At 37.9% G+C, this 12,992-nt stretch overlaps 1 protein-coding gene and 1 long non-coding RNA gene across 2 annotated transcripts; both read right to left on the bottom strand.

Annotated features, from left to right (window-relative positions):
- Positions 1-2,964: 2,964 nt before the first annotated feature.
- LOC140165779 (uncharacterized) lies at positions 2,965-7,449 on the bottom strand. Its single transcript, XR_011860764.1, has 4 exons — positions 7,312-7,449; positions 6,207-6,398; positions 4,899-5,039; positions 2,965-3,063 (listed from the first exon to the last, which is right to left on the bottom strand). It is a non-coding gene; the product is annotated as an uncharacterized lncRNA (long non-coding RNA).
- Positions 7,450-7,452: 3 nt separating this feature from the next.
- On the bottom strand, positions 7,453-11,009 carry LOC140166612 (plexin-A4-like). The gene is given in 3 exon segments (XM_072190113.1): positions 7,453-7,460; positions 9,995-10,689; positions 10,691-11,009. Coding segments are annotated over 3 exon segments (978 nt in total). The 5' UTR covers positions 10,966-11,009.
- Positions 11,010-12,992: the final 1,983 nt, after the last annotated feature.

Raw genomic sequence — 12,992 nt, 5'->3', positions numbered from 1 at the left:
AAAGAAGAAATAAAACAAAACAAACAAAACAAATATTGATGCAGTTCCTATTGTCAATACTGTCGTCATGGTTTCTCTTAGTGACGAAACGCTGTATAAACCACCCGTCAATGTCCAGAGACTACATAAAACATTTGCGACGTTATCGTATTTTTACCACAGAAAAGTCATTTTTAATAGCACGTAATGCACTAACCTTTACAGGTCGTAAGCACAATTTTACATTGGTGTGTATAGTCCAGTTCAGTTTAGTTCAGATCAGTTTTATTTCATCAAATTCCAACCATACAAATAATCTCAATGCTTATGAAAAAGTTTTTACAAACACCGGTTAAGGGCTCGGATAACGACGTTTTCATGTATTTTTTGTGGGACTGAGAGCACATCAGACATATCGAATTGCATTTTTAAAACGAGGAATGTCCTTCTGATATCATAATTTTGATGTTTTGAAATTCGCGATATAATACATTTTATGGTAAATGATAAAAGTTGATATTTTTGACATTTAACAATCCTGGAAGTAAATTGTATAAATCTAATGATATGTACTTTAGTGAATGTAGCTGGGATGAAAAGCCGACGATCAATTGAAAATTGTGACCTTTCATATTGAAAATATAGATTTTGTTTCCCAAAACGACCTTTTTTTCAGTCTGTAAAACTTAGTTTAACCCTTAAAATTGAAGAATGTTTCAAACTAAAAAAATGTATTTTTATATTTTGTATTCTCCATTAAGGGCTCTAACCATTAAGGTAGCGTTCTCCGAAAAGGTTTCGATAAATTCATTAATTCCTCAAAAGGTAAAAACCGCAGTTTAACAAATAACGGTTAAAATGAAAGCCATTTATTGGGGGCATAATTATCATGATACTTGCCGATATACTTATGACGAAATTTAAGCAATGAACACGGCTATATATACCCAATGTGATTCCTACCATTAAACCTGTATGGGTGAAAACAAAGCACAATCATTACGAAAATTGATTAGAGACTGTTTTGTTATTATCGTGATATTCTAAATTGTAGTCAACTTCAGTTAGCAGCAGATTCATGCACATGGGTGACATTTATTCGAAATTTTGGTTGATAACTAGATGCCAAATAGACGCCAAAGTTGATGTCCTCATTAGGTCTATTTCCAAAAATATGTAGGTGGACATATGCCTATCATATACCTTCTGGCGATAGCTTTGACAGTATTTCAATTATTTTTTATCTTCTAATGAATGTGTATTGACGGACAATAAGTTATAATTATGTTATGACATGTCGAATAGTTGGCGGAAATACATTATTCGCTGACGAAGTGGCGTAATAATCGGATTAACTACCATAGCAATAGGTGGAAACAATTTTAAATATATCGCTGCACTACTAGGAGGTTGCACTCATCACCTGTGTATGTCTGCAATCATAGATTGAATACCGACAATACTGGTCTTTTCAAAAATACTAATCTTACAGGTGCGAGTGATCAGCATGATATGGTTCAATGCAGAGGTACCGCGTGAACATACCAGAGCAGCGCGGTATATTCAAAAATTGCTATTGCTATGGTAGTTTATTCGATTATTACGTCACTTCGACAGCGAATATAGGTTATCCGTGTTGCATATCCTATCAGCGACTGCTATACCTTGTTTAGGACTGCAGGTAACTCCAAGGTCGTACATTGTATTGGTTTGAATGCAGGGGCGTAGCCAGCTTTTTCGGTCGGGGGGGGCAAAATAAAATTTCATGGGCACAGACGAAAAAATTACAGTTGCATCATACAATAGATGGACGATGTGCTCGCGTAGCGCGCAAAATATTTTACACTATTTTTGACCATTATCAGGATGGAAATGGGCTTTATATTCGCATTTTACACTATTTTGACCCATGATCGGGCTGAATTTCGGTAGGATTTCGGTAGAAAAGGGCTCCTTGCCCCTTTTCTTTTGCCCTTCTGACTTGCTCTTTTATTTTTTGTCAGAGGGGCACTTTTTTCTTTCATTCTTTGTCAGGGGGGCACTCTGCCCCACCTGCCCCACCGCTGGCTACGCTACTGTTTGAATGAGGAATACTACGAGAATCAGCGCCGTTTGTTAGAAATCACACATGAGTAAAGTGAATAACCTTTATATGCATTTCGCATTGTTTCACTTCGTTTTGTTTCATCGAATATAATTATAAAAGCCTCATAATCAGAGTACTAGGTACCTATGGGTTGCAGAACGATGGTTGATGGGGAATCACTTGCAGCCGTTTTTGGTTCGGGTTTGGGGGTTGGTCCGATACATTTATTTGGCGACCATCCTTCATCACCCATTTCACACTCATCAAAACGAGTACATCTGCAAAGAAGAAGTTGAAAAAGAAGAAAAAAAAGAAAAGTGAAAAAGGAGAAAACAAACATCAGTTACTGTTACACATAAAGTCGGTTCTCGAAATAATACGCTGAAAACGCACAACCTTGCAAGCACAAAACGTTCTAGAAATATTTTCAAAAAGGCGCACTAAAGTTTCAAAAGTTGCCACAAACCATAGTAACCATGGTAAGGGACACACCATTAGATTATCTGAGGCATGGGATTTGGGTCGGGCGGATTTTTTTTCGTCGCCGAAGGCGGCAAAATGTTTCTTTTCGCCACAGGTGGCGATTTTTTTCCACCGCCTTCGGCGACTAAATTGTTTTGTTTGTTTTGTGGGGTTTTTTTTTTTTTTCAATTTTGAATGTATACCCTTCATACAGAGTTGCGTGGGCAAAATTTTCTTTTTTTCACTCATCAGTGAGGGAAATTTTCGTCTGAATATTGGGCGAATCTTTTTTTAATCTGACTAGTGGGTGAAGTTTTTTGGTGTTTTTTTTTCAAAAAAGAAACAAAATTTATGGCAAGCCTATATTTTTTGCCAGTGAAATCCTGATTATTCATTGAAACTTCTCACGGAAGCGTTAATGTGCCATCTTCAAAGTACCTGTTTTCTTGCTTGAAACACCATCCACAGTACGGGTCTCTTACACACTCATCACAGGCTTTGTACACGTCACAATTGGACGCACTTAGTTTGATCACCTTAATCGAAAATGAGACATATAAAATAATTATTGCACTATTTCAATTGAAGAGTTGAGAAAATTTACAAGATTTATAGAGTAGCCTTATTTAGCTTAACCCTAAGAGACAAAATAACACTATATTCCTACCCAAATTACCCTAAACCAGGCCTTCTCAACTGGCGCAGCTTGGAGCTAGTCGAAGTGGCGCACGGTAAATTTTTTTTTTTTTTCACATTCATTTTTAACAAAAAAGGGTTGAAAATACCACATCTGAGCCTTTAGAAAGCCCTTAAAACTCAGAGCTTCGGGGCGTTGCCCCCTGGACCCTCGCGGCCGGGGCTTTCACACTGGACCCCTATAGGGGCCATAAGGTGGCCCCTGGACCCCACCCGCTATATGCGTTCGGTCGCGCACGCGCTCCCTCGCAAATTCCTCCCTTAACATGTTGTCACTTCATGATCACTAAAATTTCCCAGTATACACTTCCAATAAACTAGTTGAGAAGGCCTGCCCTAAACTAACCATAAAGGATTAGCTTTAATCCACAGTTTAATCGTAGCTAATCAGAAATCCATCGCGGACCACCAATAAAATTTTCTGAAGTCACTTAAAAATCGTTGATTAATCGGGGAAAAATACCCTTTAATCATTTTCTTTCCAGAAATATTGATACAATATGAAGAAATTGAAAGGTTTCGTCCATCTTTGGGATACCTTATGCCCGGGCATAGCGAATTAAGAGTGGTCTCTTGACATGAAAGCGCAGCATCCAGCTTATTATATGGTGTCATTTAGGGATTTAATCATGTTTCACCGTTGTTCATCACCGATTAACAACGATGCGTCTGCGGCGTCTGAGTGGTTTACTTCGCGAGGGCAGCTTTAGCTGCCCGAGCGAAGTAAACCACGCAGACGCGCCGGACGCACCGGCTTTCAACAACGAAAAGAAGCTAAAGATCGTACCGGTGATCGTATAATTTACGATTATTTTACGAGGAATGTCAGTTAATCATTGCCACTCAGCCTTACAAAAACTTCGATGATTTCTCTGTTGATATCAGCAATAAAACTACAAAATAAAACCGCTTTAGCCGCTACCTGTAAAATACTGAATTCAACGCTCTCGCGTAACGCGTAGTCACGCTCGCGTTCGCGTATACGCTACAGTAAAAGTGTGGGTTCATCGCGGATTAACAACGGTTGGCTCCTGAACAAAGGTAGGCCCTATAGGAAGAGTTGTTGAATGTTGGATGATGGATCTGTGAAAGGGTTGATGCCGGGCGGTAGGATTTTGATCAAAATCAAAATATTTTGATACGGGGATAATCCATACAATCATCCCCAATGTTGACACCTGTGCATAGGGTTCTGACCTAATTAACCTCATATTTGGCCATTTAGTCTAAAGAATACCAATTTTTGCGCTCTTCGCGCGAATGTGTTCCACTTTTGCACCACATTTCACCATCATATTTGTACCATAAACTTATTCTGTCTCTAAAAGATGCTGATTTCATTTTACCTCAAAAACTTTCAACATCCCACTAATGTCAAAAAGAAATCTACGATATTGCTGTGAATGTCCCTTTAAAGTGATGTTTGAACCTGATACAATCGCACTATGGACCACAATGGCCTCACCCCAATGACATAGTTCAATAACCTCAATTAAACAAACTTAGTGCAAAATTTGACCTCAAATTGCAGATTATGAGTTTTTGTACCCAAATTTTCCAAGGTCATTTAATAAATATACATATGTACTGGGATTAAAGAAGTGTGTCCCTAGAGAGCATGTTGTGGATTCTAATGTCGATGTCGGGGTTACGGAGCATTATATTAGATACGAACCTTTTGTTCCGTCAGCAGAGTAACATTTTCTTGTTTATCATCAAGATATGCGTCTCTTAAAACTTGTCCTGCTGGACTGGAAGGACTTCCTAAAAATAATCTCTCATACTCTCTCCCTTCATCTGCTTTAACAATGTGAGCCTGAAATTCAAAAGACACGGTTCATACCAATCATGTGCAGTCAAGTTAGCTCAATCGTTAAGGCGTTCGACTATGGTGCGTGAGGTTGCGGGTTCGAACCCTGGCGGTGCCTAGTACACTCTCGTGGAAAATTAAGTTAGCTTGAAATTCCCCTGGACAAGGAACTTACTGCTAATTTGTCTCGTTGTAACCCGTACGAAACTCGGGGAGCTGATCCTGGTTGTGATGGTTATTGCGGAATGTCTAGGGTGTGCGCTCTTGAAGCAGCAATGTCCCTGAATATTGTTGTTTAATGGTTTATGGAATGATGTGGGGCCGTAGTGGTCAGCGACAACCTGTAAAGTGTGCTGAGGCTTGTGGATCTAGGCGTTGTGCCTGTACCTAGCGCACTATAAATCACTGTAAAAATGTGAAATTCATACTTTTCAAAATATGTGCATGGATATGGCACAAACACACAAATGCGAGACGAGTGATCGATTTTTAGAGATATTCGATTATATTATGCAGAATTGCATAGGATTCCAATAAGTCTTATTATGAAGAACGTTTCACATAATTTGTGCGAGATATGTAAAATGTTCGCAAAATACTGTGTGAGGTATAGCAGGTTGTGAGTTATTAATACGCTGTTTAAGGTGGTGAATTTTGTGACTAATTTTGCATTTTTCTCAAAAAATAACTACACTGTTAACAAAAGTTACGTATATTATAGGGGCAAGGAATCCAATTACTTCACTGAAATTTCATCAGTGTTTTAAGACAAGTGGTTCATTATTTATGTTAAGAAATGAGGTACATTCTTATCTTATCATAAATAACGTACCGCTTGTCTTGAGTCACTGATGGATTCCTTGCCCCTATACATAACTTTTGTTACCAGTGTGTTATTATCTTTTGAGAAAAATGCAAAAAATAGTCACAAATTTATCAAGAGATGTAGTACCACCTTAATGACGCAAGGCCAAAATCACCTTTTACCCGAATACACACGAATGCACATCAAAAATACACTGTTTGATTAAGTTAACAAAATGTACTCCTGAAAATAGTGTATTTTTTAAAGAAAAATGTTGTGCATGTGCACACTACTTAATATTTTCTGCAACATAGCTACTTCAATCATTTTTTAACGATGAGAAAATGTTTGAAAATATCCATATTTACCTTTACCAGTTGCCCATCCGTTGTTCCTACAAATGCTATAGTGTGACTTCTATGTGTAGTTGTAATGATGGAAGACGGTATGATGTCTGACCATTCAATAGCAGCAGTAGATACAAGGGGGTTGAATTCATTTGCATTTGCCCAGTTCAGCGCATTACATTGCTGTCCGATAGCCTGCTCACGAGTAACCGTCTTTGATATAAAGTAGAATAAAGTACGTGAGTATCGAGTGTTTGTAACTTTTACCAATTTCAGGTATTCAAAATATTAAAATATTATGGTGAAGGTGTGTTTCATGGAATTTTTCGTAGAGAGGACGACCCGATCACACACCCACCCCACACCCACCACCCACTACTCCACCCCCTTTCCGAGAATCTGAAAATGACAAACGTCCTTTGTTTATTGCTGTAATACCGAGCAATTCTTCATTAAGGTTAGCAAATATTTTAAACTGCTGCGATTTGGTAGTTCACAGCATCGGGCGAATGCTAGTGAGCTTTGGCAAAAAATGCATATATCATTTCATAGCGAGCATGTAGAAGAATTTAAATATCACAGATATATACTTTTGTAGGTCCTGTGGTACTTGAGTTATGTTGTAAAGAGGGCTGAAACAATAACACGTTTGTAAAAATATAACTCATTAACAGCAATAAATTAAGCAAGTGTATGATTTGTAGAATGAACTTTTGCAAAACATCAAAGTGTTATTTTTCAATAATTAGATCAATTGAAAATCGATATTTTGGCTGCTTTGACCAACAATAACGCGTCTACCCCAACAACACCGCGATTCTACATGCGGACAGACCTTTTATTTCAAGTTGGGTCGGTCGGGCGCTTTTTTTTTAAAGCTAAAATTACCCTTAAATTTGACCAAATCTGGAGATATTTTGCAAACATTTCCTTTCTTCCTTCAAATGCAGACTTCACAAGTGAATAATATCGCACTGTACCATATACTGTACCGTACCCTGTCGCCAAAAGATGCTGCATTCACTATACTTCAAAGCATATTTCCCAACCCTTATCCCCCATGTCAAAAAAATCTACGCTACTGTGTCAAACACATGTAAACAAAGCGATGGTGGTATTTACTTACACAAGCTCCAAGGCATCTTGTATCCCTCAGATAATTCAAACCATAAGCGCCTGCCTCTCGTAGACATCCATAGATACCATCAATGAACTTTTCCTCTATGTCCTCCTACTTGAAGACGCACAGAGCCGATTGGTTACTCAGTTAGCAACCTGGACAACAGATTCTTTTGTTTAGCAAGGCTCACTCAGTCATTTAATGTGGCAATACAAACGATCGAATTTGGTGTTGAAACGAGCTAAATTTTGAGTTACACCTTTTCAATGTAAAATTAATTTTCTCGGCCAAATGAAATGCAATCATTTTTATTTTTTCAGTAAATGTCAGGTCAAATTGTAGTGCTTGATACTTATTTTTTTTTCAAATCCTAGTGTTAAACTTTGGCGTGAAATTCAGTCATTTCGTGTAAGATTTTCGATTTTGATAGGCTTAAACTCTGTCCGCGAGCCTTTTCTTGGATCAACCTTTTAGCTTTTCAAAGTAATATAGTTCGCTAATGAAGGATTTTTCCCAACTTTCTAACGCACATCACCGTGAGCGATATATCATAGTTTTGTCAGAATTTACGTTTTGATTTCACCATTTTTTCACCGGCTGAAATTTTTCAAAATCAACGCGTGAAATATAAGGCTAATAATACTAGCATTGTGGATCGATATCCCTGGGTTTAATAGGAATACCGGCATGATACAGTGTTGCCAGAACTTCAATATAGCAACGAAATTCCCAGGCCTAATAGCGCTCCTATACTGAGCATGTTTATAGCACGATGAGGATATTTCATCATCACGTGAGTGATTCGGACCAATGTGTTGAAATTTGCTTCTCCTCAAAACAACTTTGCCCGAAGGCTTACATGCAATTGGGCAATATTTTAAACAAAACTTTCTTTTACAAAACATTATATTACGCTGTATGTTTTATGATCAAGCAAACTGTTTGGAACACACTTCCAAAGAAATAACCTTCGTAACGCCCCTGCGTAACGCCCCAGACTTTCGTTATTTAAACGCCAGAAATAGATTGTCCTTATAAGAACCATCAGAGATTGTGGCTTATAAGAACCGTTCATTATCATTGTTAACTTAAACAGGTTTTTGTTTTTAAACATCTTTATAAATTGATTGTTTTTATGTTTCTTTGTAAATTTCGTGCTTTACGCGCTTTGAGTTCCTCATCAGAGATTGTGCCTTATAAGAACCATTCATTTTCATTGTTAACTTAAACAGGTTTTTGTTTTTAAACAAAACCTGTTCAAGCAATTATTTAACATTGCTTGCCTAAAAACAGAATAACTTGGATGTTAATACTTGACGTAATGTTTCAATTGTCATGAAGGTGACTGGGTATGGTGCCTTTTGTTTGTGTTTGTTTGAAACTGCTTTTGGAAACCCATCGAAAGTCATAGGCCCTAATGAAGCAGCCAAAACAATACCAGGTTAAACATGGAAGTTTATAAAAACTTATTAAATAACCTTAAGGAAAAAAAAACACATTTGTGGCAACAATAAGCCTTGCATTGAAAGTCATGGTTAAAGTGTGTTGATTACCACACCAAAGTTTCCCTACATACACCACCACTACCCACCACACACACCTCTGCACCCACCTCACCCGATAGGCCTACATGTACATGATATTACATAATAATATATAGCATAGCTATACATTTAGGTATAGCGCTTAATTATGACAAATATGGTTTAGGCCTATATATAGGCCTACATGTCAAATTAAAAACAAACCCGAACACTGATGAATCTAAGTCTGAAGGGTGTAATGAAAATGGCAACCCGCGATGGGGGGGGGGCGGTGGGTAGGTCATACAAAATTCACATGGAGATAGGAGGGACAGAAGATTAAAATCCCCTATAATAACACGCTAATTTTTCTAGGTTTGGACCGTGGATTTTCATGAACCTCAAGCGTGCGTCTCCTAATATGGACTAACCTAGGTAAACAAACACACAGACAGACAAAATGGTTTTCATAATCATGGAATCCATATAAATTGAAATTGCAGGCTATCACGGGAGCAAATTTTTAAAATTCACCTCATTTACCAGAAAACCCAATTGGGGATTTGGGCTACCAAATCGCTAGTCGGGCAATCTTCATGATCTTTGCTTTTCAATGGAAAATTGCCCTGGATGACAACAATGAAAATATCGACTATTTCTGCTGGTTGCGCACGAGATAAAAGCACCGAGTTTGACATTTTCAGAGCATGAAGGGAAAAAGGGTAAAATAAAACGGAAATTCTGACAAAACTATAATATATAGACCCACACGATGTGCTTTACAGAGGTGGGAAATATCTTTCTTTAGCAAACTATATTAGTTTGAGACGCTAAAAATCAATTCCGTAAAAAGCTCGCAGGCGAACTCAAGGCCTATCAAAATCAAAAATATCACACTAAAAGATACAATTTGATGCTTAATTTTAACACCAGGATTTTTTTTTTTTTAAATGTATATCCAAGCACCAAGTTTTTAACTGACATTACTGAAGAAAAAAAAAATATTGCTTTATATTTGACCGAGAAAATTAATTTCATAGCAAAAAGGTGTATCTCTGAATTGTGCTGATTTTAACATGTATCGATCGACTTTTAGCGCGACTAAGCATTTCTAAAGAATCGGTTGTCCAGGTAGGTGACTGTACTGGGTACATTACAATCTTTACCTTGATTCTTAACAAACACTCCATACATGACATTATCACCAGCATCAGCTCCAGCTGGACCAACATAAGCAGCTTGTACTAGGTTATACTTGTTTGTAGGGGAGGCACCTTGGCACTCTAGAGTTATTTCTGCATATGACCGAAAGTCAAAATTTTGACACACTCTATTGATTTTTGAGACTTAGATGTTGTTTTCACGTGTGGTGGAGTCTGGTCTCTGCGAAGTCACGAAATATGTATAATGTGTTGAGCTCGCTTTATGTTCATTAACAAAGCCATACACATAATTAATCAAGAAAGGTTTAACAGGGTAACTGACGAACGAAACTTCACTTTGCGTGTTGAAAATATAATCAAAATTTCGATTTGTCAAAGACGATGCATATGTCCTCCTGGATATGGGTTTCCCAAAATTCGTTCCCGAATTCGTTGCGGCTACATAAAGTGTGTCAACTCCGTCATAGTTCTTCGGTCCTGGTGCAATAACAGCCTCTGTAGAAAACTTTCCTGATGCAACAACGTCTTCCGAATCATCATCCTTCAAAGGTGTTGCAATATTATTAAGTGATCTTATCTGACATGTCCCTTTTTCGTCTGCACGAGAGGTTGCTGCGATACTTTCACTGCCGCATGTTACTAACAAACCCCTGCGATTATCCACAAGTAAAATTTTATTATAATTTAACGGACAAGAATCGTCCCCACATAGCAGTATCAACAGTTTCTTGTATCTCGAAATCTGCCGATAACCTGTACAATCTATCTCCTCCTCCGATGTAAATACTGCCAGTTTCATTGTGAACGACGAGTCTCGTGAATTCAAGACTTTGGTTTGGATTTGAGAATGATAACGTCTGATAATCCGGCAATGCGAGGCCATACGACAGATAGGAATGCAACAATACAACAAGAATGGATACAAGCACTCCTGACGAGGCGGACAATCTACATGTTGTGATCTGGTTTTCCATTTTTATTGTCAGCGGGAGTCAACCTGCACTGTGTATCCTCAAACTTGCATTTCTTGTAACGTATAATTATATTTAATAGACCAAAGCAAACGATGATCATATATAGTGACACGAATAGGAAATACCCAAGGCCAACATCATCTCTTCCCTGTCTTCTAAGTTCACGCAAATACCATACAACAATCACATTGATATATAATTCACAACAAATGAATTATAATACATATCATGCATATAGGCTTAGTACACGATTGGACAATGCTTTAACATGTTAAACTTATGGGAGTCCAGCATTCACTGCTTTAGGATCTTACTTTTCATATTATGCAAAGGTTTTGGAACCGAGTGCCATGCAGCGGGGGTTCAGTTCCCCGCAATAAACTGTGATCAGATACCGGAAAATGGCCGTTTTTGACATATTTTTTCCAAACTATCTGACACCGAAGGGGCCCCTCTCCCTGCGGGCACTCACCCAGAACAGGTCATTAACAAAAACCCAATGTTAAATATCTTCCGGAGCCACCGTGACATGTACAACAAGGTGTGTAATATATGTATATTATATAAATGACTCATCGAAAAGTGTTGTTCTTGTTGCTGATCAGTTTTATTCGCCGGGTTTAAGATGTCAGACCATCGAGGTTCTGACACCCCAAGTGAGAAACACCAAGTGCGTCCATACGACTGTTGTCAGTTACTGACACGTCGTATTCCGGTGACCCGTATTCCAATCCCGTTGTAAACCAAGTATCGCTGTATATCAGGAGGGTGAAAGTGCATAGGAACAATGCCGGAAACTACGTCGATCACGCTATTGTTCGACCTAGGCTACATATTTTTTAACGCATGCGTGTTCGTCAATACAGCTTTAGTCTCCTCCACCTTCGCAACACGGTACGTGGAGTGTCTGGAATCACACTGACGGCGGAGGAGAATACTAGCTGTTCAGACAGTTTAATTTTATCAAGCATATAATACCTGAACAATCACCGTCATTTGATCGATTTACTACAGAATATATTGTATATTCAAAATATAATTTTAATATTGTAAACCTGTTAACTTATATATTTGTGTACTAAAGTATAAGGACACGTGAATAAAATCATGTCGAAGACAAAATGGCCGCTAATCCGCCTATTGTCTAGACCTAGGATACATATTCCGAATGAGGGCAGGAGTCTAGGATGCTATGCCCTGTGTATATGTACAATAATTGTAATTACATTACATATATCGCTGTATATGTACAATAAATATTGTAAAAAAGTCGCAAGTGACGATATCAGATCTCCTAGTGAATGTTATAGTTTTTGAATGGCTACTGGCCAGTTATATCTTTCATCACCATTAATTATTTAACCGTAACGCTCCAGGTTGTTTTTTGGTTATCGGAAAAGAAAGAAGGAACGAAAAAGGTGAGAAGGGCAACAAAGAAGTTTGACAATAATAATGATACCTGCGTAATAATGATACCTGCGTCTTGACTCTGGAAAACAATATTTTTTAAAAACCTCATTTTGCATTTAGTTTTTTAAGCCACCTCAGGAGCCACCTACAGGATCGCATTTTGCATTTAGGTTTGTATTGCGTTGCAAAGTAGCAAAACTTTCTTTATATATGGCCCAATTCGTGCCTGGAAAAGGCTATCCCCTCTTACAACCTATCGACAGGTCTAAAATCTATAATGAGGTGTCACCGGGTTTGCAAGTTTTAAAGGAATTTTTATTAACTCTTGCTAGCTTTTGTCAGGGTCAGCGATATTTGTCTTTGTCAATATTATACAGGTTTATACACATGGGTTATTACAAGAGTCAATAAACATTCAATTAACTATAGATAATGGACTTAGTTTTGTGCAATGTAGTTATATTGAACTTTATCTGAAGTAAATCACCTGCTACACAGTTTTCTATACAGAATGATATGTTTACTTTGTGATGAGGCCTGACCTAATCCCTGCTAGTTTTGATTAACCAATCAGTTATGTGTATTGTCAGCATGTGATGGCCATAAGCCAGTTGCAA

The sequence above is a fragment of the Amphiura filiformis genome, chromosome 12 (genome assembly GCF_039555335.1).
Source record: "Amphiura filiformis chromosome 12, Afil_fr2py, whole genome shotgun sequence".
In the NCBI taxonomy this organism is placed as follows: domain Eukaryota; kingdom Metazoa; phylum Echinodermata; class Ophiuroidea; order Amphilepidida; family Amphiuridae; genus Amphiura; species Amphiura filiformis.
Note: the sequence above shows the minus strand (reverse complement) of the source record. Positions and strands in the feature narration are given on the sequence as shown.